Below are 26,231 nucleotides of genomic sequence, written 5' to 3'. Positions count from 1 at the left end.
GTACAGTTCGTACGGTAACTGAGGAAACACCAAGAGCAGTCTGTCCGGCCCCGCTGCCTGACAGCCCCAGCCCAAATTCAACGATTCATCCGATGGCGTTTGAGAAACGAAGAGCAATTCCACTCGCAAGCGGTTTGATTGGCGGCAGCGATTCCAAGCCGTGTTTTCTTGATCCGAAAATGAAGTTGAGCTCCAGCTTTCCTCAGTCTCCAGCCACAGCCGATGCATTTCTTCTGTCGCTTCCCCATATCGGCCGAGCCGATGCAGCACTTCCCTGTGATGCGGTAAGAGCAGCCGCAGCCTCTGTGTGTCTCTCTATTTACTTACTGCTTTATGAGGACATTAAGTGGCTGTTATTTAGTATTAAGACGCCACTTTAAGTGTCATTTCTCAAGGAGACATCCGCGGTTACATAATAGCCTGTGTAGTGAGGCAGAACACACTTTATTTCATTCAGAAAATGCGGCTACAGCACGGTTAAGATCCAATCGATGCTGCTGTATGTTATCAGAAATACATCTGGTTTTACATGGCAGATACAAAAGCTACTGCTGTAGTGTTTTCTGTGACTGCAAACGGGATAGGCAATATCATCCTTCAGTATCATTCGAGTGTCCAAAAAAAAAGTAATTTGTGTCAGTGGTTTTAGTTAATTTGTCCATTACACATAGCCTGCGTTTTAACTGAATTATGTCAAATATATTTTAATTGGTAAAAAAAAATATATATTAGGCTACTTTATTTGATATTTTTAATATTACATTATTTTAGTACATTTACCTATTTTATTTTTTATATTTTTAAGTTGTTTTAATAATATCTAATCACTATAGCCCAAATAATAAATTCTAAAATAAAACGAGTAAATAAATAAATAAATGGTTTAAGTGACCACCCTTTGGAAGTTCGACCTTACTATCTTTACTAGCAAATATCGTACATCATTAGGTAACACTGTGGCAGCTCTTGAAAGGCGTAACGCTTCAGATTGTGCTCTAGTTTTGAGTGAGATGGATAGTTTTCATCAGTCATCGGACGGAGTTTAAGAAGATGCTCCTTACCCATTTAGGATTAGAATATTAGTGGAATAACACTGCATTAATATGAGAAGGTCTTGGTTCAGTAATAGAGGAAGAGTACATTCCGTTTCCTTGGAAACCAAAGGCTGTGCTGCTATACGAGCAAGCTCCATTTTCAAGACACGAGGTAATAATACACCAGTATCTGTTACATAACTTAATATTATTCGTATTCAACTGAATGTAGGCTCTTTCCGATCGACATAATCTAGAGCTGAGAATGCTTATGCCTGCACTATTGTGATTGCGATGGTGTAGGCCTATTTACAGAATTGAAGGTGAAGTAACGTTAGTGGATTTTTGATAATGCGCTCGTGATTGAATCAATATTTCTGTCACGTGAGTGTGTATCAACTGCCGGAACTGTTGATGGACTAATGCACCCATATTGATTAAATGTGGCATATACCTACGTTTATGACCATTAGCTATCTGATTATGTGTGGGGCTTAAGCATCAAAACAATACAAGTTTAATACTGCTTTATTTTTATTTCTTTATGTTTGTCAGAATTTATAATCATTTAAATAAAATGTTGTATGATCACTTTTTCTTTTATATATTTTAATAAGTACAGGTCAGAGAAGCCTCAGTATGTTGTTCATTTTGACATAAATATACCTGTTATGATGAATGAAGATGGAACTCATATTTACTCATATTTTGATTATCCCCCCCCCACACACACACACATATATATGCATACTATTAATACATTAATTATTTTATCTTATTAAATAATAATAATAATTGGTTTGGAAAAACATGAGGATGACTAAATGATGACAGATTTTTGATTTTTGGATGGACTATCCTTTTAAGTTTTCTGCTTTGAGTAGAGTTGTGTAATGCGTGACGCACTATACACTTCATGCAGTATTTATTCAACCACCTAGTGTATGAATTATATAATACTATTTTGTCATCCAACGTCAGAGTCTGATAGCCCCGCCCCCTCCAGTACGTAATTTCTAGTGCACTTTTTATTTTCTGAATTTTTGGTGTGAACCATAGGGTGTGAACACACTACTCTTACTATTTATACTCAAAATGGCACAGAATAGTGCATAAGTAAGCATATTGGGATGCACTAGTTTAATGGAACACATCTGTTACAGGATAAATTCAGGGGGACAAACAACAACAACAACAAAAAAAACAATGGCAACATCTCATCCCAGCTGCACTTTATCATTAGAATCTGTTCCTCTGTTTTTGGGATCACCCAGCTGGTAACCCCATCAGCTTTTTTACCTCTAGTGACGTCGTAAGCTTTGTGATGGTGAAGCTGGTAACAGCTTTGAGCTTAATTAAAAATTCTATCACTCACCATGACAGGAATAATTCACTTAAAACGAATACTTCATCATTTACTCACCCCAATGTCGTTACAAACTGCATAACTTTTTTCTTCTGTGGAAAACAAAACATTATTTTTTGAAGAATATCATGTGCACTTTCAATATACTGAAAGTAAATGAGGTCTGTTTTTCTATTGAAGTTACACTGCCTTAATGACCAAACTCAATTTATGGGATGTTTTTGAACAACTGTATGCCTATTTGTGTTGGTGCAAGTGATTAATTTATTTGCATGGAAGTTAAACATTTAGTACACAACTGAAATGGGACCGGTGTACCTTAGGGCTCTGACGCCTCATTAGATGCCATTGGCATCGATACAGAGACAGTAGGGCTGTCGTTCCTTTATTAATTTCATGTGTTGCCGTTCTAATTGCTCAGCCCAGCTGGTAACCCCATCAGCTTTTTTACCTCTAGTGACGTCGTAAGCTTTGTGATGGTGAAGCTGGTAACAGCTTTGAGCTTAATTAAAAATTCTATCACTCACCATGACAGGAATAATTCACTTAAAACGAATACTTCATCATTTACTCACCCCAATGTCGTTACAAACTGCATAACTTTTTTCTTCTGTGGAAAACAAAACATTATTTTTTGAAGAATATCATGTGCACTTTCAATATACTGAAAGTAAATGAGGTCTGTTTTTCTATTGAAGTTACACTGCCTTAATGACCAAACTCAATTTATGGGATGTTTTTGAACAACTGTATGCCTATTTGTGTTGGTGCAAGTGATTAATTTATTTGCATGGAAGTTAAACATTTAGTACACAACTGAAATGGGACCGGTGTACCTTAGGGCTCTGACGCCTCATTAGATGTCATTGGCATCGATACAGAGACAGTAGGGCTGTCGTTCCTTTATTAATTTCATGTGTTGCCGTTCTAATTGCTCAACATGTTGAATCAGGTCTGTTTGAAACTCCACAATTACAGAGATCACTTTTAAAAGGGTGAATGGAGGAAGTCGGGATGTGAGAATAACTGAGAATTTGCTTATGACAGTCATGGGATTGGAATTTTTTTATGTGCCACATTCTTAGAAATTTAATTTTTGTTTTCCTGTTTTGGTCAAGAAAATGTTCAGTTTAATGACTAGTAATTTCATGTGTTATAAAAAAGTAATAACATAATTCTTCTTGGACCTGCAATGCATTTGAGTGAAGACATATTAATTATTATTGTAAATAAAAGTTTACCTTTTTTATTTTTTATATGTCATGAATTTGAAATCATAAATATTCTCATCTTTTTGAACTAAAAATATCTAAATATATTCATCATAGAAAGGCCATTGTGTCTGTGAATTGCTTATATATATATTATTTATTTATTTATTCATTCATTCATTCATTTAGATAGATAGATAGATAGATAGATAGACAAAAATGGCATCATGCCACTGACCCATTTATCAATAATGCAATAATCAACCAATACTCACATGTCTATGTCTTTGTGCATTTGTAGTAGTGGCTTGGCAATATTTTTTTTCTTCCATATTGAGGGTCCCATTTATTTGCTTCGAATAATTATATATACAGTGGTGTGAAAAAGTGTTGGCCCCCTTCCTGTTTTGTTAATTTTTTGCATATTTGTCACACTTAAAAGATTCAGATCATCAAACAAATTTTAATATTACACAAAGACAAACACTTTTTCACACCACCGTGTATATATATATATATATATATATATATATATATATAATTTCTCTCTCTCTTTATTACATTTGTATTGTTTGTGTGTGTGTGTGTGTGTGTGTGTGTGAAAGGCACCATTTTATGGATTCTGACATGGACTATGAGAGGCCAAATGTCGAGACTATCAAGTGTGTGGTGGTTGGAGACAATGCAGTTGGAAAGACCCGTCTTATCTGTGCCCGGGCCTGTAACGCAACGCTTACACAATACCAGCTACTTGCCACACATGTGCCCACTGTCTGGGCAATAGATCAGTACAGAGTCTGCCAGGAGGTGAGGAATGCCTGCTGCCATATTCTTATTCATAAAATAAATATATGAAAGAAATGATGATGCAATGTGTGATGGTAGCTACTTTCGATAATTTCCCTGATAAGTAATCTGATAAAATGTTGAAAAATGTGTCATACTCAGTTTCTCGGGTAAATCTCCATGCATGTGATAGGTGTGTTTCTCCGGCCAGGTTCTAGAAAGGTCCAGGGATGTGGTGGATGATGTCAGCGTGTCCTTGCGTCTCTGGGACACTTTCGGTGACCATCACAAGGACCGCAGATTTGCGTATGGCAGGTGAACGTCTCGGTTACATATGTAACCCTCGTTCCCTGAAGGAGGGAACAGAGACATCACGTCGTGACCGACGAATTGGGATCTCGCTTCGAGAGACCAATCTACTTTGAGTGTAACTAAACGAGCCAATGCACATTGGCATGCAATTATTGCATCCAGCTACCGCTGATCACAGCGTGAGCATAAAAAGGCAGCCAAAAAAGTGCAAATGGTGCAATGCATACCAGGTTTTCGCTGAGGAGCCGAGCCGGTGATCCGGCCGCTCAGCGGTGGTACAGCAGCCATGGCGACGGGACGTGACATCTCAGTTCCCTCCTTCAGGGAACGAGGGTTACATACGTAACTGAGATGTTCCCTTTCAGTCGGTCACTATGGGTCATGTCATGACCGACGAATTGGGATTCCCTACCGAAGCGCCATGGATGCTGCCCCTTCCAGTGCCCTATGCAAGCCACCTGCGCCCCTTTTTGGTGTAGGCCGGGGCTCGCAATAAGAAGGCCATTCACCATTGTCATAACACTACCCTCTCAGTGAGATTGGATAACACTGGGTAAACGTACCTGTTCCACTTGGACACTAACCGGGGCCTCTCAGTGCCAGTATCCACTAGTTCGGGGAACCAGGTCCGAGTAGGCCAATATAGCGCCACAAGCAGGACCTGCTCCTCGTCCTCCCTGACCTTGCACAGCTTCTGTGCAAGAAGGCTCACTGGGGAGAAACCAAAGGAGGAGGTGGCGGGCGAGTTGCGACCGGAGCGCAGAATCCACAGTAGGAAACCGGCTCCACACGAAGGCTATAGAATCTAGCGAACGTGTTGGGGGTCGCCCAGCCCGCAGCTTTACAAATACCTGTCAGCGAGGTGCCACGAGCCAGCGCCCAGGAGGATGCAACACTCCTAGTAGAGTGAGCTCACAACCTGTGTGGGCAGGGCACACCCTGTACCTGATAGGCCAGGACGATGGCATCCACAATCCAGTGGGCCATCCTCTGCTTAGAGACGGTCTTCCCCTTCTGCCGGCCTCCGTAACAGACAAAGAGCTGGTGCAATAGCCCTAGCGGTTTAAGTGCCGCTGCAGCTGCCATATGCCCCAGGAGCCTCTGAAAGTTTCAGTGGGACTGCTGTCCTGGCCTTGAACGAATTCAAGCAGGTCAGCACCGACCACGCACGTTCCTCTGTTCGACCGAATCCAACTCCGTACCGAGAAAATATCCTCTGCGTCGGGGAGAGTTTGCTCTTTTCCCAATTGACCCGAAGACCCAACAGTCAGAGGCGCTGGAGCACCAGGTTCCTGTGCTCGCACAACTGAGCTCGATACTGTGCTAGTATAAGCCCATCATCGAGATAGTTGAGGATGCGGACATTCTGCTCTCTGAGGGGAACAAGAGTCCCCTCCCTGACTTTCGTGAAGACACAGGGAGACAGGAACAGCCCGAAGGGCAGGACCTTGTATTGGTATGTCCGTCCTTCACCGGTGGTGGAGGCTTCCATGTAAACCACAGCATGCCTGGAGACCTGTTCTAGGGGCACTCCTGACCGAAGGAACGTAAGATCTGACCACGGGGGGAAGGTTTGGTGACAGGCGGCTGTAACTTGAACCCGGTGAGTGCTGCGCTGCCACGCCCACCTCGGGAATCGGCCATGAATCCAGTGCTGAAGCGGTCTCATATGCAATAGCCCTAGCGGTTTAAGTGCCGCTGCAGCTGCCATATGCCCCAGGAGCCTCTGAAATTGTTTCAGTGGGACCGCCATCCTGCTCTTACCGAGTCCCCACTCCGTACCGAGAAAATATCCTCTGCGTCGGGGAGAGTTTGCTCTTTTCCCAATTGACCCGAAGACCCAACAGTCAGAGGCGCTGGAGCACCAGGTTCCTGTGCTCGCACAACTGAGCTCGAGACTGTGCTAGTATAAGCCCATCATCGAGATAGTTGAGGATGCGGACATTCTGCTCTCTGAGGGGAACAAGAGTCCCCTCCCTGACTTTCGTGAAGACACAGGGAGACAGGAACAGCCCGAAGGGCAGGACCTTGTATTGGTATGTCCGTCCTTCAAACACAAACCGCAGAAATGGTCTGTGGCGTGGAAGGATCGACACATGAAAGAACACGTCCTTCAGGTCGATCGCTGCAAACCAATCTTGGGGGCGGACGAAGATGCGTTTCTGCGTCAACATCTTGAACGGTAACCGGTGAAGGGCCCGGTTCAAGACACGCAGGTCCAAGATTGGTCGTAACCCACCACCTTTCTTGGGTAGAATGAAGTAAGGGCTGTAAAACCCTGTCCTCATATCGGCTGGAGGGACTGGCTCTATCGCATCCTTCGCCAGTAGGACTTGTGATCTCCGCACGCAAGACAGGAGCATCGGCTTCAATGTTGTGAAGCAGATGCTGCTGAACTTGGGGGGACTCCGGGCGAACTGAATCGCATAGCCGAGGCTGATGGTCCGCAGAAGTCAGCGAGATGGGCTGGGTAGCGCTAGCCAGGCACCCAGATACCGTGCAAGCGGGACCAACGGAACCACTGCCGTACCCGCAGTGGGGCAGTGAGGTGGGACCGCAGGGACCGAACTCGGGCAGCTTGTGAGCAGACCAGAGAGGGGTCTGAGTGTACGGTGCAACGCTTACCTGGTTCCACAGGTTGGCAGAGGGTGCGTGAGTAGGGCTTTTGTTGACGCTCTCGAACCGCTTGCTGCTGCCGGCTGACGAAGGAAGAGGATGAGTGAGGTCCTGTGTTGGGCCGTCCGCGACTCTCCGTGCCCTCCTGGGACCCAGAAATAGAGAAAACCGCTCTCTCATCGAGATTTTCCAAATTCTCCACCTGGCCCTCCTCCGGGGGAGGTGCCTTCACCATCCCCCAAAGAGCAGCTTCCTCCCTCTCTGGGTCACCCATCCCGGGGCCTCTTGCTCTTTCGCTCGCCGCCAGGTTTGACAGGGGTCTGGACGGGTGGGGCGGCCTCTCCACGGCGCCGCTTGCTGGAGGCGGATGTGCCGCGGGAGCAGGGGCGGACGCAAGGCGCCACCCTCGGCGACGAGCAGGCTGGGGTGCTGCAGCCGGCGGACGGGTGGAGGCAGCAGCTGCCCACCGGGGCAGGGTGTGACGACCCGCCTCAGTCTGCTTCTGTGCAGCCAAGAGCTGCTGGGCCAATCTCTCGACCACGTCGCCGAAGAGGCCGGTCTGGGTCACAGGGGCATTAAGGAACTGAACTTTGTCGGCGTCCCTCATATCAACCAGACACAGCCAGAGATGGCGCTCCTGGACCACAAGTGTAGACACGCGGTGTAGACACGTAGCGGTTAAGGCGAAGGCAGCTTCTCCACAGGCCGTATAAGCATCACCGGACAGGCCCGACGAGTACCTACAAACCCGGGAGGGGAGGCACGGTTCGCCCTGCCGGGTGGAGGCGGTATTAGGACACAATTGCATCGCAACCGACCGCTCCACCGGGGGGACACTTGTATACCTCCTAGCTGCACCACCGTCGAGGGTGGGGAGGGAGGAGGAACCAGCAGTTCGGTTTCCGGCAGTAAAAGGTGCTGTCCATGACCTGGTGAGCTCCTCATGCACCTCCGGGAAGAAAGGCACTGAGGCAGGGCGCTGAGAACCAGTGCGAGCCACCCCGAGAAACCAATCGTCCAACCTCGAGGGCCCGGGACGCGGTGGAGGTTTCCACTCGAGCCCTACCCTCTCGGCGGCCCGGGAAAGCATAGCCGACATCTCTGGATCCGATTCAGGCCTTGCCACTGTCCCGGAGGGCGGCAGCGCAGCCGAATCTTCTTCTCCAGAGAGCTCTCCCTCCGATGCAGTGATCGACATCCGGTCGTCGGGAGGAGCAGTGAAGGATACCGCTGGTACGCTCTTTAAAGAGGGTCCAGCGCATTCCTTTAGCGGCTCAACTGGTTGCGAAGCACTAGAGGAGCGATGGTCCCCCGAGGGTTGGCTCCCTGAGGGGTTTGCCACCACTGTAACCCTTAGACCACCTGCCGCCAGGACGAACACTAGATCGCGGCAGAGGCAACGGAGCTCCACCCCCCTGGAGGAAACGGAGCCTGGCCCGCAGCTCCGAGATAGTCATCTTCCCGCAATGGGAACATGACTCATCCGCGAACGCCACCTTAGCGTGTTTAATGCCCAGCCACGTGAAGCAGAGATCATGACCATCACCCAGCGCCAGGTAACAACCGCATCCAGAAACGCACGGGTGAAACGGCATCTTTAAAAAGACTATCCGTCGTCTTTACAAAGACGCACCGCTTATTGTACTCTTTTAGAGAAATTGCTCTTTCAGGGTAATGCTATTTTAGTGCTGAGGCGCACAGGGGAAATGGCCACTTGCAGCACAACAGGGGGTAGTGCAGCCTGAAGTGCGCAACCCACTCGACACAGGAACGACCACCGCTGAAGCGCCGTCCGCCAATACCAGAAGCTTCCAAGAGCATGTTGAACTCGTAGCTCACTGAAGACTCTTGGATGGAGCAGAACGATGTTGTCGCTCGGCTCAGAAGCAAAAAGCCTGGTATGCATTGCACCGGCTGACTTTTTATGCTCACGCTATGATCAGCGGCAGCTGGATGCAATAATTGCATGCCAATGTGCATTGGCTCGTTTAGTTACACTTGAAGTAGATTGGTCTCTCGAAGTGAGATCCCAATTCGTCTGTCATGACGTGACTCGTAGTGACCGACTGAAAGGGAACTTGGATTACCTCTCTCCTTCACACTAGATTAATTATATTTATACTAATTTATAAATGATTAGGTAGTTTTATTCTTCTTCATTTTTAATGTTGTCCCTCTTTTTCCACTTTTGTGAAGGTTTGTGAAGTTATTTATTTATACCTGTACTAATAAAAAATGGTGATGAGTAAATGCTCATATAATGTCATATTCCACAGAACTTTATCAGATTAAACTTTGCTCTCACTGAAAAGCTTACATTGTGTAGAAGTCAAAGGTGACCCTAAAAAGGTTACCAAGAAAACTAAACAGTTTTAACCTGTATAAGTTAATGAGTTGTCTCTGGTTTGCTAACAGGTCTGATGTGGTGGTGTTGTGCTTCTCCATTGCAAACCCAAACTCACTCCACCATGTGAGGACGATGTGGTACCCTGAGATCAAGCATTTCTGTCCCAGAGCTCCTGTTATCCTAGTGGGCTGCCAGCTAGACCTGCGGTATGCTGACCTGGAGGCAGTGAACAGAGCTCGCCGGCCACTGGCCAGGTAAATTAAGACAGCAAATGCAACTGTTGGTAGCCATTAATGCTAGAAATGCAACAGTTGTATGTTGTAAACCTGTGTTTCCCAACTCTGTTCCTTGAGGTACCCAACAGTACACATTCTGGATGTTTCCCTGATCTCATCCATTTAAAGTCTTAGAGTCTTTACTAATGATCTAGTAAGTTGATTCAGGCGTGTTCGATTAGATAGAGATTGAAAATGTGTAGTGTTGGGGTGCCCCAAGGAACGGGTTTGGGAACACTGTTAAATCTATGGCTGCATTCCACTTTGTTGTTTTATGCCCTTCCCTTGTTAACTTCTCTCCATCTCATTGACTCGGATGTACGTCGCTGATTGAGTTGCACGAGTGTTCACTACTGGCTGAACCCTTGCAATGGACTGAATTGGAACGTCCTAAACCCTTGATCACTTGGAACCCGATATGAAGTTTTATTATAATAATATATTATTTACATTGTTACTTTACCAATTTGTTTAATGCAGCATTGTATATGTATATAGTTATGCTTGGGGTGTTTTAATTATTAAAAATAATCATTTATATATCATAGAATTATTTGGGGTGGGGGTAAATTACATTTGACATTAAACGCCACAACATTAAAATTAAATGTCACAGTTGTGTTGCACTGTGGTTTATGGAATTGTCTAAAGTGTACATAGGAAGTAGACTTGCTCCCTCGGTCAAAATCGAGGGTCTGTCAATATAAACTTCCTTCATCCACTTCACAAAGTGGAACACACTTCAAAATGACAGTGGGCTTCTTCCAAGGGGAAGTGCTTAGGGAAGTTCACAAGTTTGTGTCTAAAGGCGAAGTGGAATGCATCCTATGTCAAAGTATGTAACAATATTTTAAAACAGTAAAATAATTACAATTCTGTGTATACTCACACTCATGTTGTTCTGAACTTTTGTGATGTATCTTGTTAAATGACAGCATGAATGAAATTTGAGAGCAGTGGTGGAGGTGAAGATTTTCAGTGATTAATGACTTACATTTTAGTTTGTTCCTCATAAAGCTGCTATCATGTAACTTCATAATATTGTGCATGAGATTTATAATTTTTGCTATTTTAATGATGCTATCTTGTAATATTTGAAGCTCAACTGCACTTACTGTATGCCAGGGGTGTCTAATCCTGCTCTTTCATGGAGGGCCACTATGCTGAGTTTAGCTTAGGCAGTTGACTTGTTGCCTCTCTGCCCTTTCAAGCAATGACTTTGCAGGTATCATTTGTGCATGAAGGTATCTCCCAGAACTGATTTCAGACAGGCTTCAAGTCTAATGATCTACAATAAAATATATAAAGCTTTGGTCACAACTAAGTTAATATTTAATTAATACAATATATATTTTTATCTAGAAATGAAATCAAAAGTTGAAACAATTGTTCACAAACATACATCTGCAAACAAACTGGGCTCAACTGTCATGGAATTGATGCTTCGCAGGGAGTTTGATTGACAGGCGATCTGACCAATCATAATGCCGAAGCTGCCTTTTTTTGTCTGAAAAACAAACCAGACAGGAGAGTAGATTAACGTTGGTGAACTTGAACTTGAAAAATGTTGTTTTGACGTCTTTCCATGGTTGAAACAAGATACCTTCTGATGTTCATTCATGTTTATTTCGTGCTTAGTAAACTAGTAAAGAGGAAGACATGATCGGTTGACGTGCCGTTTGAACTGAGGTGCTACAGCTATCTGTCACAACACATTAAAGAGTCACAAAACGGTATTTATTAAACCCAAACTCACTCCACCATGTGAGGACGATGTGGTACCCTGAGATCAAGCATTTCTGTCCCAGAGCTCCTGTTATCCTAGTGGGCTGCCAGCTAGACCTGCGGTATGCTGACCTGGAGGCAGTGAACAGAGCTCGCCGGCCACTGGCCAGGTAAATTAAGACAGCAAATGCAACTGTTGGTAGCCATTAATGCTAGAAATGCAACAGTTGTATGTTGTAAACCTGTGTTTCCCAACTCTGTTCCTTGAGGTACCCAACAGTACACATTCTGGATGTTTCCCTGATCTCATCCATTTAAAGTCTTAGAGTCTTTACTAATGATCTAGTAAGTTGATTCAGGCGTGTTCGATTAGATAGAGATTGAAAATGTGTAGTGTTGGGGTGCCCCAAGGAACGGGTTTGGGAACACTGTTAAATCTATGGCTGCATTCCACTTTGTTGTTTTATGCCCTTCCCTTGTTAACTTCTCTCCATCTCATTGACTCGGATGTACGTCGCTGATTGAGTTGCACGAGTGTTCACTACTGGCTGAACCCTTGCAATGGACTGAATTGGAACGTCCTAAACCCTTGATCACTTGGAACCCGATATGAAGTTTTATTATAATAATATATTATTTACATTGTTACTTTACCAATTTGTTTAATGCAGCATTGTATATGTATATAGTTATGCTTGGGGTGTTTTAATTATTAAAAATAATCATTTATATATCATAGAATTATTTGGGGTGGGGGTAAATTACATTTGACATTAAACGCCACAACATTAAAATTAAATGTCACAGTTGTGTTGCACTGTGGTTTATGGAATTGTCTAAAGTGTACATAGGAAGTAGACTTGCTCCCTCGGTCAAAATCGAGGGTCTGTCAATATAAACTTCCTTCATCCACTTCACAAAGTGGAACACACTTCAAAATGACAGTGGGCTTCTTCCAAGGGGAAGTGCTTAGGGAAGTTCACAAGTTTGTGTCTAAAGGCGAAGTGGAATGCATCCTATGTCAAAGTCTGTAACAATATTTTAAAACAGTAAAATAATTACAATTCTGTGTATACTCACACTCATGTTGTTCTGAACTTTTGTGATGTATCTTGTTAAATGACAGCATGAATGAAATTTGAGAGCAGTGGTGGAGGTGAAGATTTTCAGTGATTAATGACTTACATTTTAGTTTGTTCCTCATAAAGCTGCTATCATGTAACTTCATAATATTGTGCATGAGATTTATAATTTTTGCTATTTTAATGATGCTATCTTGTAATATTTGAAGCTCAACTGCACTTACTGTATGCCAGGGGTGTCTAATCCTGCTCTTTCATGGAGGGCCACTATGCTGAGTTTAGCTTAGGCAGTTGACTTGTTGCCTCTCTGCCCTTTCAAGCAATGACTTTGCAGGTATCATTTGTGCATGAAGGTATCTCCCAGAACTGATTTCAGACAGGCTTCAAGTCTAATGATCTACAATAAAATATATAAAGCTTTGGTCACAACTAAGTTAATATTTAATTAATACAATATATATTTTTATCTAGAAATGAAATCAAAAGTTGAAACAATTGTTCACAAACATACATCTGCAAACAAACTGGGCTCAACTGTCATGGAATTGATGCTTCGCAGGGAGTTTGATTGACAGGCGATCTGACCAATCATAATGCCGAAGCTGCCTTTTTTGTCTGAAAAACAAGCCAGACAGGAGAGTAGATTAACGTTGGTGAACTTGAACTTGAAAAATGTTGTTTTGACGTCTTTCCATGGTTGAAACAAGATACCTTCTGATGTTCATTCATGTTTATTTCGTGCTTAGTAAACTAGTAAAGAGGAAGACATGATCGGTTGACGTGCCGTTTGAACTGAGGTGCTACAGCTATCTGTCACAACACATTAAAGAGTCACAAAACGGTATTTATTGTTTGAATTAAAAAAAAAAAAAAAACGTAAACAATATTTGAAAGCTGAGATTTAGTTTCATACCAAAAGTAACCTGCTCTTTCTTGTCTTTTCTCTTTGCTCCGCAATGTACTTTTACTGCATGAGAACATGGTGTGTGGCTTGTGAGCGCCATGGCTTGTCGGACATACAGTAGCAACAGTAATGAAGGGGGGGGGGTCTTTGCAAAGGGTCAATTGAACACACAGAATTGTGGAATATCATAGGCAGGAAAGGATACATATATGCTGCCTTCAAAAATCAATGAGATGAAGGTATCTCAGTAGACAGGATGTAACACTATAATAGGATTCGGACGTGCCTTCTTGCCTTCCTACCTCAAGATGCGCAGACAGCATTTTCAGCTTTCAGATGCAGCAATTAGATACTTCCAGGCAGGTTTGTTGAATATGGTTAAAGCTAAACTATGCAGGACATAGGCCCTCAAGGAGCAGGATTGGACACCCCTGACCCATACCCATTCACTTTCCTTGTGTGGTAAGTCTTTTGGTTTTGAACGTTGGGAACATCATGAGGGTGAGTAAATGATGACTGATAAAGATTTTCATTTTGAGGAAAGCTAGTTCTTTAGTATAATGCTGTTTTTTTGTTTCAGACCCATTAAATCCAATGAGATATTGGCGCCAGAGAAAGGCCGTGAGGTGGCTAAAGAACTAGGCGTCCCTTATTATGAGACCAGCATAGTTGCTCAGTTCGGGGTTAAGGACGTTTTCGACAATGCTATCCGAGCAGCCCTCATTTCCCGTCGTCATCTCCAATTCTGGAAGTCACATTTACGAAATGTTCAAAGGCCACTCCTCCAAGCCCCCTTCCTTCCCCCAAAACCCCCTCCACCCATTATCACCGTTCCCGCCCCTCCCAGTAATATCGAAGAGCACGCTAGTCGGCTGTTGGAGGACCCGCTCTGCGCAGACGTCATCTTAGTCCTCCAGGAATGCCAGAGGATCTTCGCCCATCGCATCTACCTTGCCACATCCTCCTCCAAGTTCTACGACCTCTTCTTGACCGAACCTCGGGGTCCTGAGGAGATCGAACGAGAGCGAGAACGACCCAGAGGGCCACCGTTTTCTGGCCGTGATTTGCTGATGCGCGCAGCTAGTTTTGACGTTTGTGAAAGTAGTGACGATGGAGATAGAGCAAACTTGCGTGCCTGCACCAGTGATGGAACTCTAAAAGGCGACGGAGATCGTCGCGGTCGTCTGCTCCCAGCCTTGAGTCGTGCTTTCATTAGCATCCAAGAAGAAATGGTGGATGACCCCGTCACCTTCAACCCTAGAAAAATGACCGTTGTTCACATGGACCCTTCAATGCAGCCCGGTCCATTTCGATCGGTGTTGCGGTACCTGTATACAGGTAAACTAGATGAGCGGGAGAAGGAGCTAATGCAGGTGGCCCACATCGCAGAGCTGCTGGAAGTGTTTGACCTGCGTATGATGGTGGCTAATATCCTGAACGATGAGGCCTTCATGAATCAGGAGATCACCAAGGCCTTTCATGTGAGACGCACCAATCGAGTGAAAGAATGTCTGGCCAAAGGGACCTTCTCTGGTGAGAGGCATGTGAACTGTATGTTTGCTTGGTACTGTAGTTATTAGGGATGGGCCAGAATGATAGTAAAGTCATCCAAAAAGCAACTACAGTAGTTGGTTAATGAGGTGGGCTTTTATCTAATTTGCTTTTATGACTGCTTTTACATGAAATCTTCGAGAGTACATTTCAAGACTTGTTGACCAAATGGAATTGCTCTGAAATTGGTGAGAAGGTTAGAGGCCATTATTTCAACCAAACAGCTATTCAGAATATCAAAATGAAATGTTGGCATTCAAAATGTTACATAAAAGAAGTCAAATGCATTATAAACCTAGTTAGATTACATGCTTTCACACTATTTTTCTAGGTAGTGTTCTGTCAGCGATATAAAAATATTTAACAATTTTCATTTATATGCCGCAAAATGACATATCTTCTCCAAAACCTTCTGTATATGGAAAATGGGAGTACAAATTTTAAGCAATGTCACACAGAGATCTCACAAACATTTTTGGGTGATCTTGAGTGATCGTTTAACCATGGTTTTGAAATAAGTAATTGAAATGGATAGTTTAAAGTAAGAATCAAACACTTAAGGAAATAACTCCTTAGGAAACGTAACCCTCTGGGGTCTGAGGGTGTTTTGGGGCCCTGGAGAAATTTTGACATGCCCTGACATTTGTGCTTTTTTCAGTTGCTTATAAACATATTAATGGTTAAAGTTTAATAACTGGACAAACTGTATTCAGGACAAACTGGGCTACAATAATTAAAAAAGCATTAAAATGCCCCTATTATGCCATTTTTAAGGTTCCTGATATTATTTTGGGAGTTTTCTACAATACGTTTACATGCATGCAAGGTAAAAACTATTTTGTTTTCTCAAAATATGCATTTAATATCACCTCTTTTTCTAACGATTCTCAAACTATTCATTCAAAGCAGTTCTAAGATTCCTACTCTGCTCTGATTGGTCAGACAGCCCAGTCTGTTGTGATTGGTCTACCACGTAAATCGTGTGTCGGAAACGATATGCCCATTGCCAAAGCTCCATATTTTGAACACTCAATAGAAAACATGAACATCTATTATTCATCATACTTACAGTTTGAGATTTATTGGAGCCAGCTGGTCCAAATAAACTGGGTACTGGGCCATCTTTCAAAAGCAAGCGTTTTGTGAATCCTGTGTTGAACTCCCAGAGATTAGAGAAGCAGTCGTCAATAAAATGACGGTAACACAGATTAGGGTTGTACTGCTGTAGTACAGTGGGAAAAATGAATTTTAACCACTGATTCTTTACACCCTCATCTTTCGGAAGTGAAAATAAAACAAATTTACTTTCACAGCATAGGATACAGCATCTTCTCGACATGATGTTAAACACACAAACCAGCTACAGTGTTTGAGCGTGGGTCAACGTAGAACAATGCAATTGTGTTACCACGTCACGGAAGTGGGTTTGGAATTACTGACGACTCGTTTAGGCTGTTCAGAGTCGATTCTTTCTTTTGGGAGTCAGTTTTATTTATCGTGCACCTTTACAACTTTGGCAGATTGTTTACATTCCTGTACAGCTACATTACAGAATGCATGAAAGGCAATATTCAAAATGGCATAATAGGAGCACTTTAAAATTTCGCAATATTCATGATGCAGCAAAATTATCACAAATGTATAATGAACATTCAATATATCACCCAGTCTTAAAAAATATGTAGGTCTCTGTTTGTTTTTGAGAACTGTGATTAGCATTGTGCATTATGTTAGCATTTTTACTATAATGGAGGACAGTTTTAACATCCTTGTTACTGCGCTGCCTCCCATCCAGGAGACGCCTGTTTAAATCCCGCTTGGAGTGCCTTGAGTAGAACGGGAAGGGTTACATTGGTGCCGTGACCCTGATGGGAATGAAGTTTAGGGGGGTAAATGTAACGGAATTTAGCGTGCTTGTTAGATCACACGCCTCCCATTCCTGAGATGTCGGTTTAAATCCCAACTGGAATGGTACAAATAGCACTTACCTTATTTATTTGTTGTATATGTGTCAGTTACACTAACTTCGCATAGCATTCCCTGTTGAAAAAACCAGCATATGCTGGTTAGGTATGTTTTGAAGCATGGTTGGTTTAAGCTGGTTCTTAGCTGGTCATGTGCTGGTCCTAAGCAATTAGCTCCTGCTCAGTACCAGCACATGACCAGCTTAAACCAGCTCAAACCAGCAGCCATGCTTCAAAACATACCTAACCAGCATATGCTGGATTTTTCAACAGGATTCAGACAACCAATGGGACTCATTTTGCAGTCCTTTCGCCCTTTTCCAAATGTAATGGAATTTAGCGTGCTTGTTAGATCACACGCCTCCCATTCCTGAGATGTCGGTTTAAATCCTAACTGGAATGGTACAAATAGCACTTACCTTATTTATTTGTTGTATATGTGTCAGTTACACTAACTTCGCATAGCATTCCCTGTTGAAAAAACCAGCATATGCTGGATTTTTCAACAGGATTCAGACAACCAATGGGACTCATTTTGCAGTCCTTTCGCCCTTTTCCTGTAAATGTCCCTATTTGTCACCCCAACCTTTCTGTGCTGTGTAGAATAATACTGTCAGCTGTATATTAAAATGCAAACTTTTTGATATCTGCACACGTTGGGCGTACAGTGCACATTCTAGCAGAAGGTCGCCCAGCATTGTCTATAACCAAAGCACATTTTTCTCAAATGTGAGATGAGCTTCCCTGTTGAAAAAACCAGCATATGCTGGTTAGGTATGTTTTGAAGCATGGTTGGTTTAAGCTGGTTCTTAGCTGGCCATGTGCTGGTCCTAAGCAATTAGCTCCTGCTCAGGACCAGCACATGACCAGCTTAAACCAGCTCAAACCAGCAGCCATGCTTCAAAACATACCTAACCAGCATATGCTGGATTTTTCAACAGGATTCAGACAACCAATGGGACTCATTTTGCAGTCCTTTCGCCCTTTTCCTGTAAATGTCCCTATTTGCCACCCCAACCTTTCTGTGCTGTGTAGAATAATACTGTCAGCTGTATATTAAAAAGCAAACTTTTTGATATCTGCACACGTTGGGCGTACAGTGCACATTCTAGCAGAAGGTCGCCCAGCATTGTCTATAACCAAAGCACATTTTTTTCAAATGTGAGATGAGCTCCAGCAGAATGCCCCTTCAAGCTATTTTCCTCTCTACTTCAGCTCAATTATTCACCCCCAGAGAAAAAAACAAGCCCCCATATTTTGTCAGCTGGATTTCGGTTTCATAATCAGTGCTCTTCTGGTAGAGAGAACCGGTGCGGATGTATCGTGTTTTTCAGCACTCTCAGGATTTGGAGGACATCAAGCTGTCTTGCAATGCTGACCGAGCTTTTCCCTCTCCAAACATAAACACTGAGCATTTCTATTTATTTATCCTTCACTCTAGCACTATGATTGTGCTTTAGTGGAATGTAATGTCAAGCCACTGTCACAGAGTGCCTTTTAAGTTGTCAAGATGATCACTTCATTTCAGCATCGGATTCGCTATGTACTGGATGTTGATTTACCAGAGAGTAGAGTATGTTTATATGGCATGTTATACAACGTATTATTATAATAGTGATTTGAAAAGCTACAGAAGTCTGTCTGTTCTTTCCTGCAGATGTGGTGTTCAGGTTGGATGATGGCACCATCATGGCCCATAAACCACTGCTTATCTCAAGCTGTGATTGGATGGCAGCCATGTTTGGTGGACCATTTGTGGAGAGTTGTACAAAAGAGGTACAGTGCGCTCACAATATGTCTAAACCAGTACCACTGGGAACACTGAGATTTTAAAGATGATATTTGTGGTGTGTATTTTAATGGTTACACTGTGTACAATTTCACAGTTTGTCTAACATGAACTAATGTAGTTTTTGACAGGAACCTGATGAACATCTGTGATTTTTATGTATTCAAATTGGAAAGAATAGAAGGAGATAAATAACTAAGCGGGAGTTTTAATTTTGTAATATCTGGAGCAAATAGAGATGATAGGACATTTGTGACACAAGTGATGATGTTGAACCAGGGTTATAATAATTAACTAAAACTAAAGCAATAATAAACCTGAAAATAAAATTAAAATAAACCCTAAAACTTATTTTATTTGAGCTTGATGCCAAGGTAACATTTCTCATTTTCGTTTAGTTTAGCTTGATACTAAAATGATACTAAAATAAAACTAAAAATAAATAAATACAAATAACAAAACACACGATAAAATTAACTAACCAAAATTAAAATTAAAATAGAAAATAAGACTAAAAATAAAAAATAAGAATAAAATATTTTTTTATTAAAAATTATAATAGTATTTCAGTGATACTAAAATTATACTGTGTTGAACAATCTATTGCCTTTTATTCTTAGAATGAAGTAACATTATTTTTGAGAGACAAATAGAAAATTCCTCTTAACATCTGGTCTTGATCTAGTTTTAACCCTTCATTTCTAATGCTATATCTAGAACTTTTAGGATTTAAAAAAATCAAACAAAGGAAAATAATGAAGTAAAATAAATACTGTATATTTCAGATTTTGCACAATTTCTAGGGCACTAACCAAATAAGTAGTTTTGTGACGTGATGGTCAGATATTCTTGCTTCCAATGAAGCACAAGATGCTCTTTAGATCATGGTGAAAAATTTAAACATGGGTTTTATATTTAACTTGTGGATTTCATGCTGCTTGATTTCTGCTGTCAAGTAGGACAAAACAAATACTTAGACTGAAAACATGGAGTGCTTATGCAATACTTTTGGACCCCATTGTATGTCAGAATGTTAACATAAGCTTAAAGCTGAACTTTACTAATGAAGACAGCATACTCTAATCATACTGTTCTTTAACACTGAGTTCTTATTCCCCTGAAAAAGCCTCTTTGAGTTTGTTGCTGTGTCTTGTCAGGTGCTGTTTCCTAACACTACGCGGAGCTGCATGCGTGCTGTGCTGGAGTATCTCTATGCTGGCTGCTTCTGCTCTCGCCCAGATCTGGATGCCATGGAACTCATTGTTCTTGCAAACCGTCTCTGTCTGCCTCACCTGGTAGCGCTGACAGGTACACAAACAAACCTGAGACGATGATGCACATAACAGTCTGATCTCCGTAGGCAACCAAATCCTGTGTAAATTTAGACCTTTAACTAGAGTTGAGGAGTGAGACAGTGACTGAAAATAACAGTGTGTCCTTTTGTACTGAAATATAATGCAAGTCACTTCAGATGGCAAATTGCAGTGATTTTTACCATGCTTAAAGGGTTAGTTCACCCAAAAATGAAGGTTAGCCCATGATTTACTCACCCTCAAGGCGTCCTAGGTGCATATGACTTTCTTCTTTCAGACGAATCCAGTCGGAGTTATATTAAAAATTGTCTTTGATCTTCCAAGCTGTTTAATGGCAGTCAGCGGGTGTTGCAGTTCATCAGTCCAAAAGAAGTGAAATAAAGTGCATCCATCCATAATAAAAAAGTGCCTCACACGGCTGCGGGGGGTGAACAAAGGCCTCCTGTAGTGAATCGATGCATTTTTGTAAGAAAAATAACCATATTTAAAACGTAATAATCAATTTAATCTAGCTTGAGCTCACTGTTGCACACGGAAGCAGCTCCGGGCGGATTACGTAGGAAGTCGGCGCTGTGCATGCGCCGCTCAGAAGTGACGCATGCGGAAGCGAAGGGGAAAAACAACGGTTTTGATTTGTTTTTGATCAAAACAAAACAACGGTCACTTATTAGAAGTACAAATTGAGTATTTGTAAAGAAGAATGTCGGAGGATTTCGATATAAGCCAAGAGGAGACTGATTTTCCTTTGCTAAAGTAAGGAAACTTTGCTTCTGTAAACAAACGTTGGTTTTCACGAGACTCACCGGCGCATGCGCAACGCTGACCTCATACGGCATCCGCTCGGAGCTGCTTCCGTGTACAACTGTTGGCGCAAGCTAGATTAAAGTGATTATTACGTTTTGAATAGGGATATTTTTCTTACAAAAACGCACAGATTCGCTACAGGACGCCTTTGTTCACCCACCAGAGCCGTGTGAGACACTTTTTATTATGGATGGATGCCCTTTATTTCACTTCTTTTGGACTGATGCATGCAACACCCACTGACTGCCCTTAAACAGCTTAGAAGATCAAAGACAATTTTTAATATAACTCCGATTGGATTCATCTGAAAGAAGGAAGTCATATACGCCTAGGATGGCTTGAGGGTGAGTAAATAATGGGTTAATTTTCATTTTTGCGTGAACTAACCCTTTAAGGGGTGTTTTTGGCATGATGTGAAGCTAATTTGGGCATGGACTGGCTTTCCTCTATGGCCTAGCTGTAACATATATGCATCTAGCCTACATTTGCCATACATTGCATTCAAAGTACACATTTTATTAAGTTCTTGCATTTTAACAGAACTCGGTCAAAGCCGCTTTTAATATGCAAGTGGACCTGGCAACACTGGCATCCAGAGACAGCATGATTCACTCCTCTGCTGCAGATCAAGCGATCACTATGAAAAATGTTTAAGGACTAACTGTCGCTTTGGATAAAAGTGCCCGCCAAATTCAAAAATATAAAGATTTGATGGTAACATTTTGTAATAAAGTCCCATTAATTAACAGTAGTTATGCATTAAGCAGCATTTAACTAACAATGAGCAATTCATTTGTTACAGTGTTTATTAATATTTGTTAATGTTATTTAATAATGCAAATCTGCAGGCACTAATTTAATCCCTTAAAACTCATATGTGATATTCTGTATAACATAGTGTACAAAACCCTGTTTCCCTGTGAAAATAATTTATTAATGCCTCAAATGGCTTGAATATGCAAATGAATCCCCGTCTCCACTCACATGTAAAAGTAAAAGCTAAACACTACACAATACAATGTAATCTGCATATACCCATACCAAAAATGTGAATTTTGAAGCAGTTTTGTTTATTTTTGAAAGCCTGTGTTTCTAATAAGTAACCTTACAAGAACCTTGGGATGTCAGTGTCTGCACACACATAATTGGATAAACCCCATTATAACACCCCATAGAAAAATCTTGAAGAAACCACTGGTCAATTAGTCTTTCAGGTTTCAAACTGCGTTTTTAAGACTTTTTTTGGTTTACTGCAAAGAGAAAATGCTCAGCCATGGTGTTGACTGATGAATTTGCACATGGTTTGTCTTTAAACATTAAAACGCCAGACAGACATGCAAACAACGCTAAACACTTGATTTTCACCACACGGGGTCTTTATCTAATGTTAACAAATGGAACCTTATTGTAAAGTGCTGCGGAGTCATTTATTAACAAAGAATACAAACCAAAAATAATGGTGACTTATTATGTTGTTTTTATGAGTGTTGTGTGTCTGTCCTAGAGCTGTACACTGTGAAGGTACTGACAGAAGCTGCCATGATGGGAGCTGATATAGATGGAGATGTTCTGCTCTATCTGGACATGGCCCAGGTAAGCGTACCATTGACAGACAGAATGAACATGTACCTGTCTGTCTGTCTGCCTGTTTTTAACATATAAAGCATTTTGATTTATTTAGGTTTGGGATTGTTCTTGTTTGCTGTTTTTTCTTGCAGGATCTGGCAACACAAATGAGTCAAACTTGTACTTTTTGCCTGTGTTTTCTTGCACTGCTCATACAGAAGAGAGACACAACTCTAATACACGTTTAAATACGTCAGTAACAACTAGTTGTTCAGTTGTACACACTGCGTGGAATTTCTGTAAATACATTTGTTACTACCTAAATGTTTCAGGAATATTCAGCTGTAGAATGCGGTTGTCACTCAGTAAAATACTGAAATGTGTGTGTACACAACAGGATTAAGAACTAAAAGGTGAATTGACAACTGCATTTAGTTGCAGTGTGTACATGGCTGAAGTGATATGAATAAAGAGTCTCTGTTTTAGGAGTGGTTAGGAACCAAATAGACTAGTTGTTTAGAGGTCTAGGAGGGGACTCAAAGCATCTGATTTTCTCCATAGAGTTTTCTTCTCTGTGATTGTTCCCTTTAGTTCCACTGTGCTCATCAGTTGACTGACTGGTGCCTCCATCACATCTGCACCAACTACAACAGAGTCTGTCGCAAATTCCCTCGAGACATGAAGGCCAAATCTACAGGTAATTCAACAGCCCCTCAGATCAGTATAAATGCCAATTTTTCAAGAATTATTTTAACTTCAAAATGAATATTGAGACATGACAGTCTGAAAAAATGAGACCCCTGTCATGCTCAATTGTTCAGATGTTTTCATTAGCCAACTTTTTCTGCTACAGACTTTTGTAATGAGACAAATTCTTAATCTAAATAAGTTGCGTTGGTCATAGAAACTGATAGAAATCATCATGTTTATTGTATTATTAATCTATTCTATCTACTTGTTTTGATTTATCATAAAAAAACTTGACCCTCTATCACTAGCGTTCTCTATTCTTTTTAATTATTATAAAAAAAATAAAACTAGCTTAGTTTGGGTGTGTGTGTGTGTGTGTTCGTTTGGCCATTTACAGCTCGTTGTAGAATGTGTTTGAACTCAGATTGCAGGATGCCCGTGGGGGCTGGTTCTAATCTTCTTTGACGGCGAAGAACCATTTGGCAATTTAAAACCCCTATACAACGTAACATCTCTGACCAGAACTGTAATTTATATGCAAATGTCAAAAGGCTAAAAGGGTCTTTTAAGCCATAAACAGTCCAACGCACATGCATGATCCTACGCAGACGCTACATCTATCTATTGGATATCTATCTCTGTCTAAAAAGAAAAAGCAAAGGAAAAACCTTGCTACGTGTACTGCGTTAGACTAACTGGGATTTGTCACAGCACTTATATATTTTTGTTGGTTTGATTGCTTACATTGTCATTATTTGATGCTGTCTGTGAAATTGTTAAATGTATTATACTGCATATATGTTCTTTAATATTAAAACTAGGTAAATGGACTTGGAGCAACATGATAATGAGTAAATAATGGATTTTTATGAACTCTTCATTTAATTCAAGATATATTCTCTGAATATATTCTTAATATTGAACACAATTTCTATATTTAATAATTTAATTTATCCTGTATACACAACCATTCAAAAGGTCTGGGTCCGTAAGATTTTTATTTTTTTTAATTAAAATTTTTGTAAAAAAGGATCAAACGTGAATAAATAATAATACAAAAAACCTGCTGAAAATTGAGCTTTACCATTATAGGATTACATTTTATGTTAAAATAAACTAAAAAAAAAAAAGAGTCATTTTAAATTGTAATAATATTTCACAGTGTTTTTATTGTATTTTTGATCAAACAAAGCATACTGACTGATTAGTTTATAATACATTTATTTTGTTTTAGGGATGTTTGGCTATTTTTCCTAGAAAGCAAAGCAAAAAATATGAATACTGAATACTGAGAATTTTATTTTTTTCAGTGTGACAGGCGTCCCTAACCAAACAGTTATCGCAGTACTGAAATTAATTTGGCATTAAGCTGGTATCACGGTCTCATTCTGCCTTGCAGATAACCTGGAGCACTTTGAGAAACATCGCTGGCCTCCAGTGTGGTATCTAAAGGAAGAAGATCACTATCAGCGGGCTCGCAAGGAGCGTGAGAAGGAAGATTACCTGTACCAAAAGCGTCAGTGTAAACGCAAGTGGCTCTTCTGGAATCTACCGTCCTCCAATTCTCCGTCTTCTGGTTCTTCTGCAGTCATCTGATCGGCTCTCAGGGTGCATGACCCACCTAACAGCCATAAATGTGGGATATAAAAACAAGGAATGATAACCTTTTTCAACTCTATAAGATGACCTATTCACATTTTCTGTTGAGCAAAATGCCCAAGCCCTGCTTTTAGCTGCTGAAGAACAAGCAAAAATGAAACAGGACAGGAACACAAGGCTTTGACTAAAAGCACACTGCTGAGTCTTTCTACTGGTTGGATTTTTCATCAAATCAAATCAGCTTTGACATCCTCCTGTGACATCATATCCTGCGGTATTAGAGCGCTGCACAGTTTGCTGTTAACAGACAATCTTTGCTCAGCATCGGTTCCCCAAACATAACCATATCTTCATCTGTATAGAAACATGCATGGCAGGACTGCACATATTCATAACTTGAAATGCTAATAAGTGCTTTTCAGCTCTAAAGGACAAGAACACCGGAACGTTTTAGAGCAACCAGCAAATATAATCTACAATCAAACCACTTCAACAGACCGATGTTCTCAAGATTCAAATGGTGTCCACCGTTCAACATCTAAAGGTATTATTAATTTAAAAATTGATGGTTCGTGGAGTGCCACAAGTGGACGTGACTCCACAGAAGCGCATCAGTCCATAGCCATGTTGTAGGTTGAATGTGAGTTAAGCTCCGTTGACAGCATCTGGAATAACGTTGATTACCACAGAAAATGATAATCATTGGTACTTTAAGGCATTTACAATGGAAAAACACAGGGCCAGGAAATAGACATTAAAAATGCATACTGTACAGACAAAGTACAAGACTTAAAGTTGCAGTGAAGTAGCGACTTTTCTTCTGAATTGAGACGCACATCTGAATGAAATGGATTATCGAGAAAAAAAAAGTAGGGCAGGGTCTTGGTTCTAGGCATTGGCTGGATGGAGGCAGATATTCATGATGTTGTTGCAGCAGTAAATCTGACACTGCAATAAAAAGATAGACAGACAGGCAGGCAGGCAGGCAGGCAGACAGACAGACAGACAGACAGACAGACAGATAGATAGATAGATAGATAGATAGATAGATAGATAGATAGATAGATAGATAGATAGATAGATAGATAGATAGATAGATAGATAGATAGATAGATAGATAGATAGATAGATAGAGAGATAGATAGCCAGACACTCAGACAGACAGATACTCAGACTGACTGACAGACAGACAGATAGCCAGACAGACAGACAGTTACTCAGACGGACGGACGGATAGACAGATGATAGATAGATAGATAGATAGATAGATAGATAGATAGATAGATAGATAGATAGA

At 41.4% G+C, this 26,231-nt stretch overlaps 1 protein-coding gene across 2 annotated transcripts; it reads left to right on the top strand.

The window, feature by feature from the left end:
- On the top strand, window positions 1–25,804 carry rhobtb2a (Rho related BTB domain containing 2a). 2 transcript variants are annotated; one of them, XM_016235297.1, is made up of 10 exons: window positions 1–284; window positions 4,217–4,418; window positions 4,609–4,712; window positions 9,741–9,926; window positions 14,239–15,191; window positions 18,831–18,949; window positions 20,120–20,270; window positions 22,584–22,672; window positions 23,237–23,342; window positions 24,735–25,804. In XM_016235297.1, the coding sequence occupies exons 1-10, from the start codon at window positions 223–225 to the stop codon at window positions 24,929–24,931; spliced, it is 2,169 nt and encodes a 722-aa protein (XP_016090783.1). In that variant the 5' UTR covers window positions 1–222; the 3' UTR covers window positions 24,932–25,804. The 2 variants fall into 2 exon arrangements, with proteins under 2 accessions (XP_016090783.1, XP_016090782.1); XM_016235296.1 differs by lacking the exons at window positions 1–284; window positions 4,217–4,418; window positions 4,609–4,712; window positions 9,741–9,926 and adding an exon at window positions 11,703–11,842.
- Window positions 25,805–26,231: the final 427 nt, after the last annotated feature.

Source organism: Sinocyclocheilus grahami, unplaced genomic scaffold (assembly GCF_001515645.1).
Source record: "Sinocyclocheilus grahami isolate Dianchi unplaced genomic scaffold, SAMN03320097.WGS_v1.1 scaffold465.1, whole genome shotgun sequence".
Lineage (NCBI taxonomy): Eukaryota > Metazoa > Chordata > Actinopteri > Cypriniformes > Cyprinidae > Sinocyclocheilus > Sinocyclocheilus grahami.
This window is presented reverse-complemented; position numbering and strand designations above follow the sequence as displayed.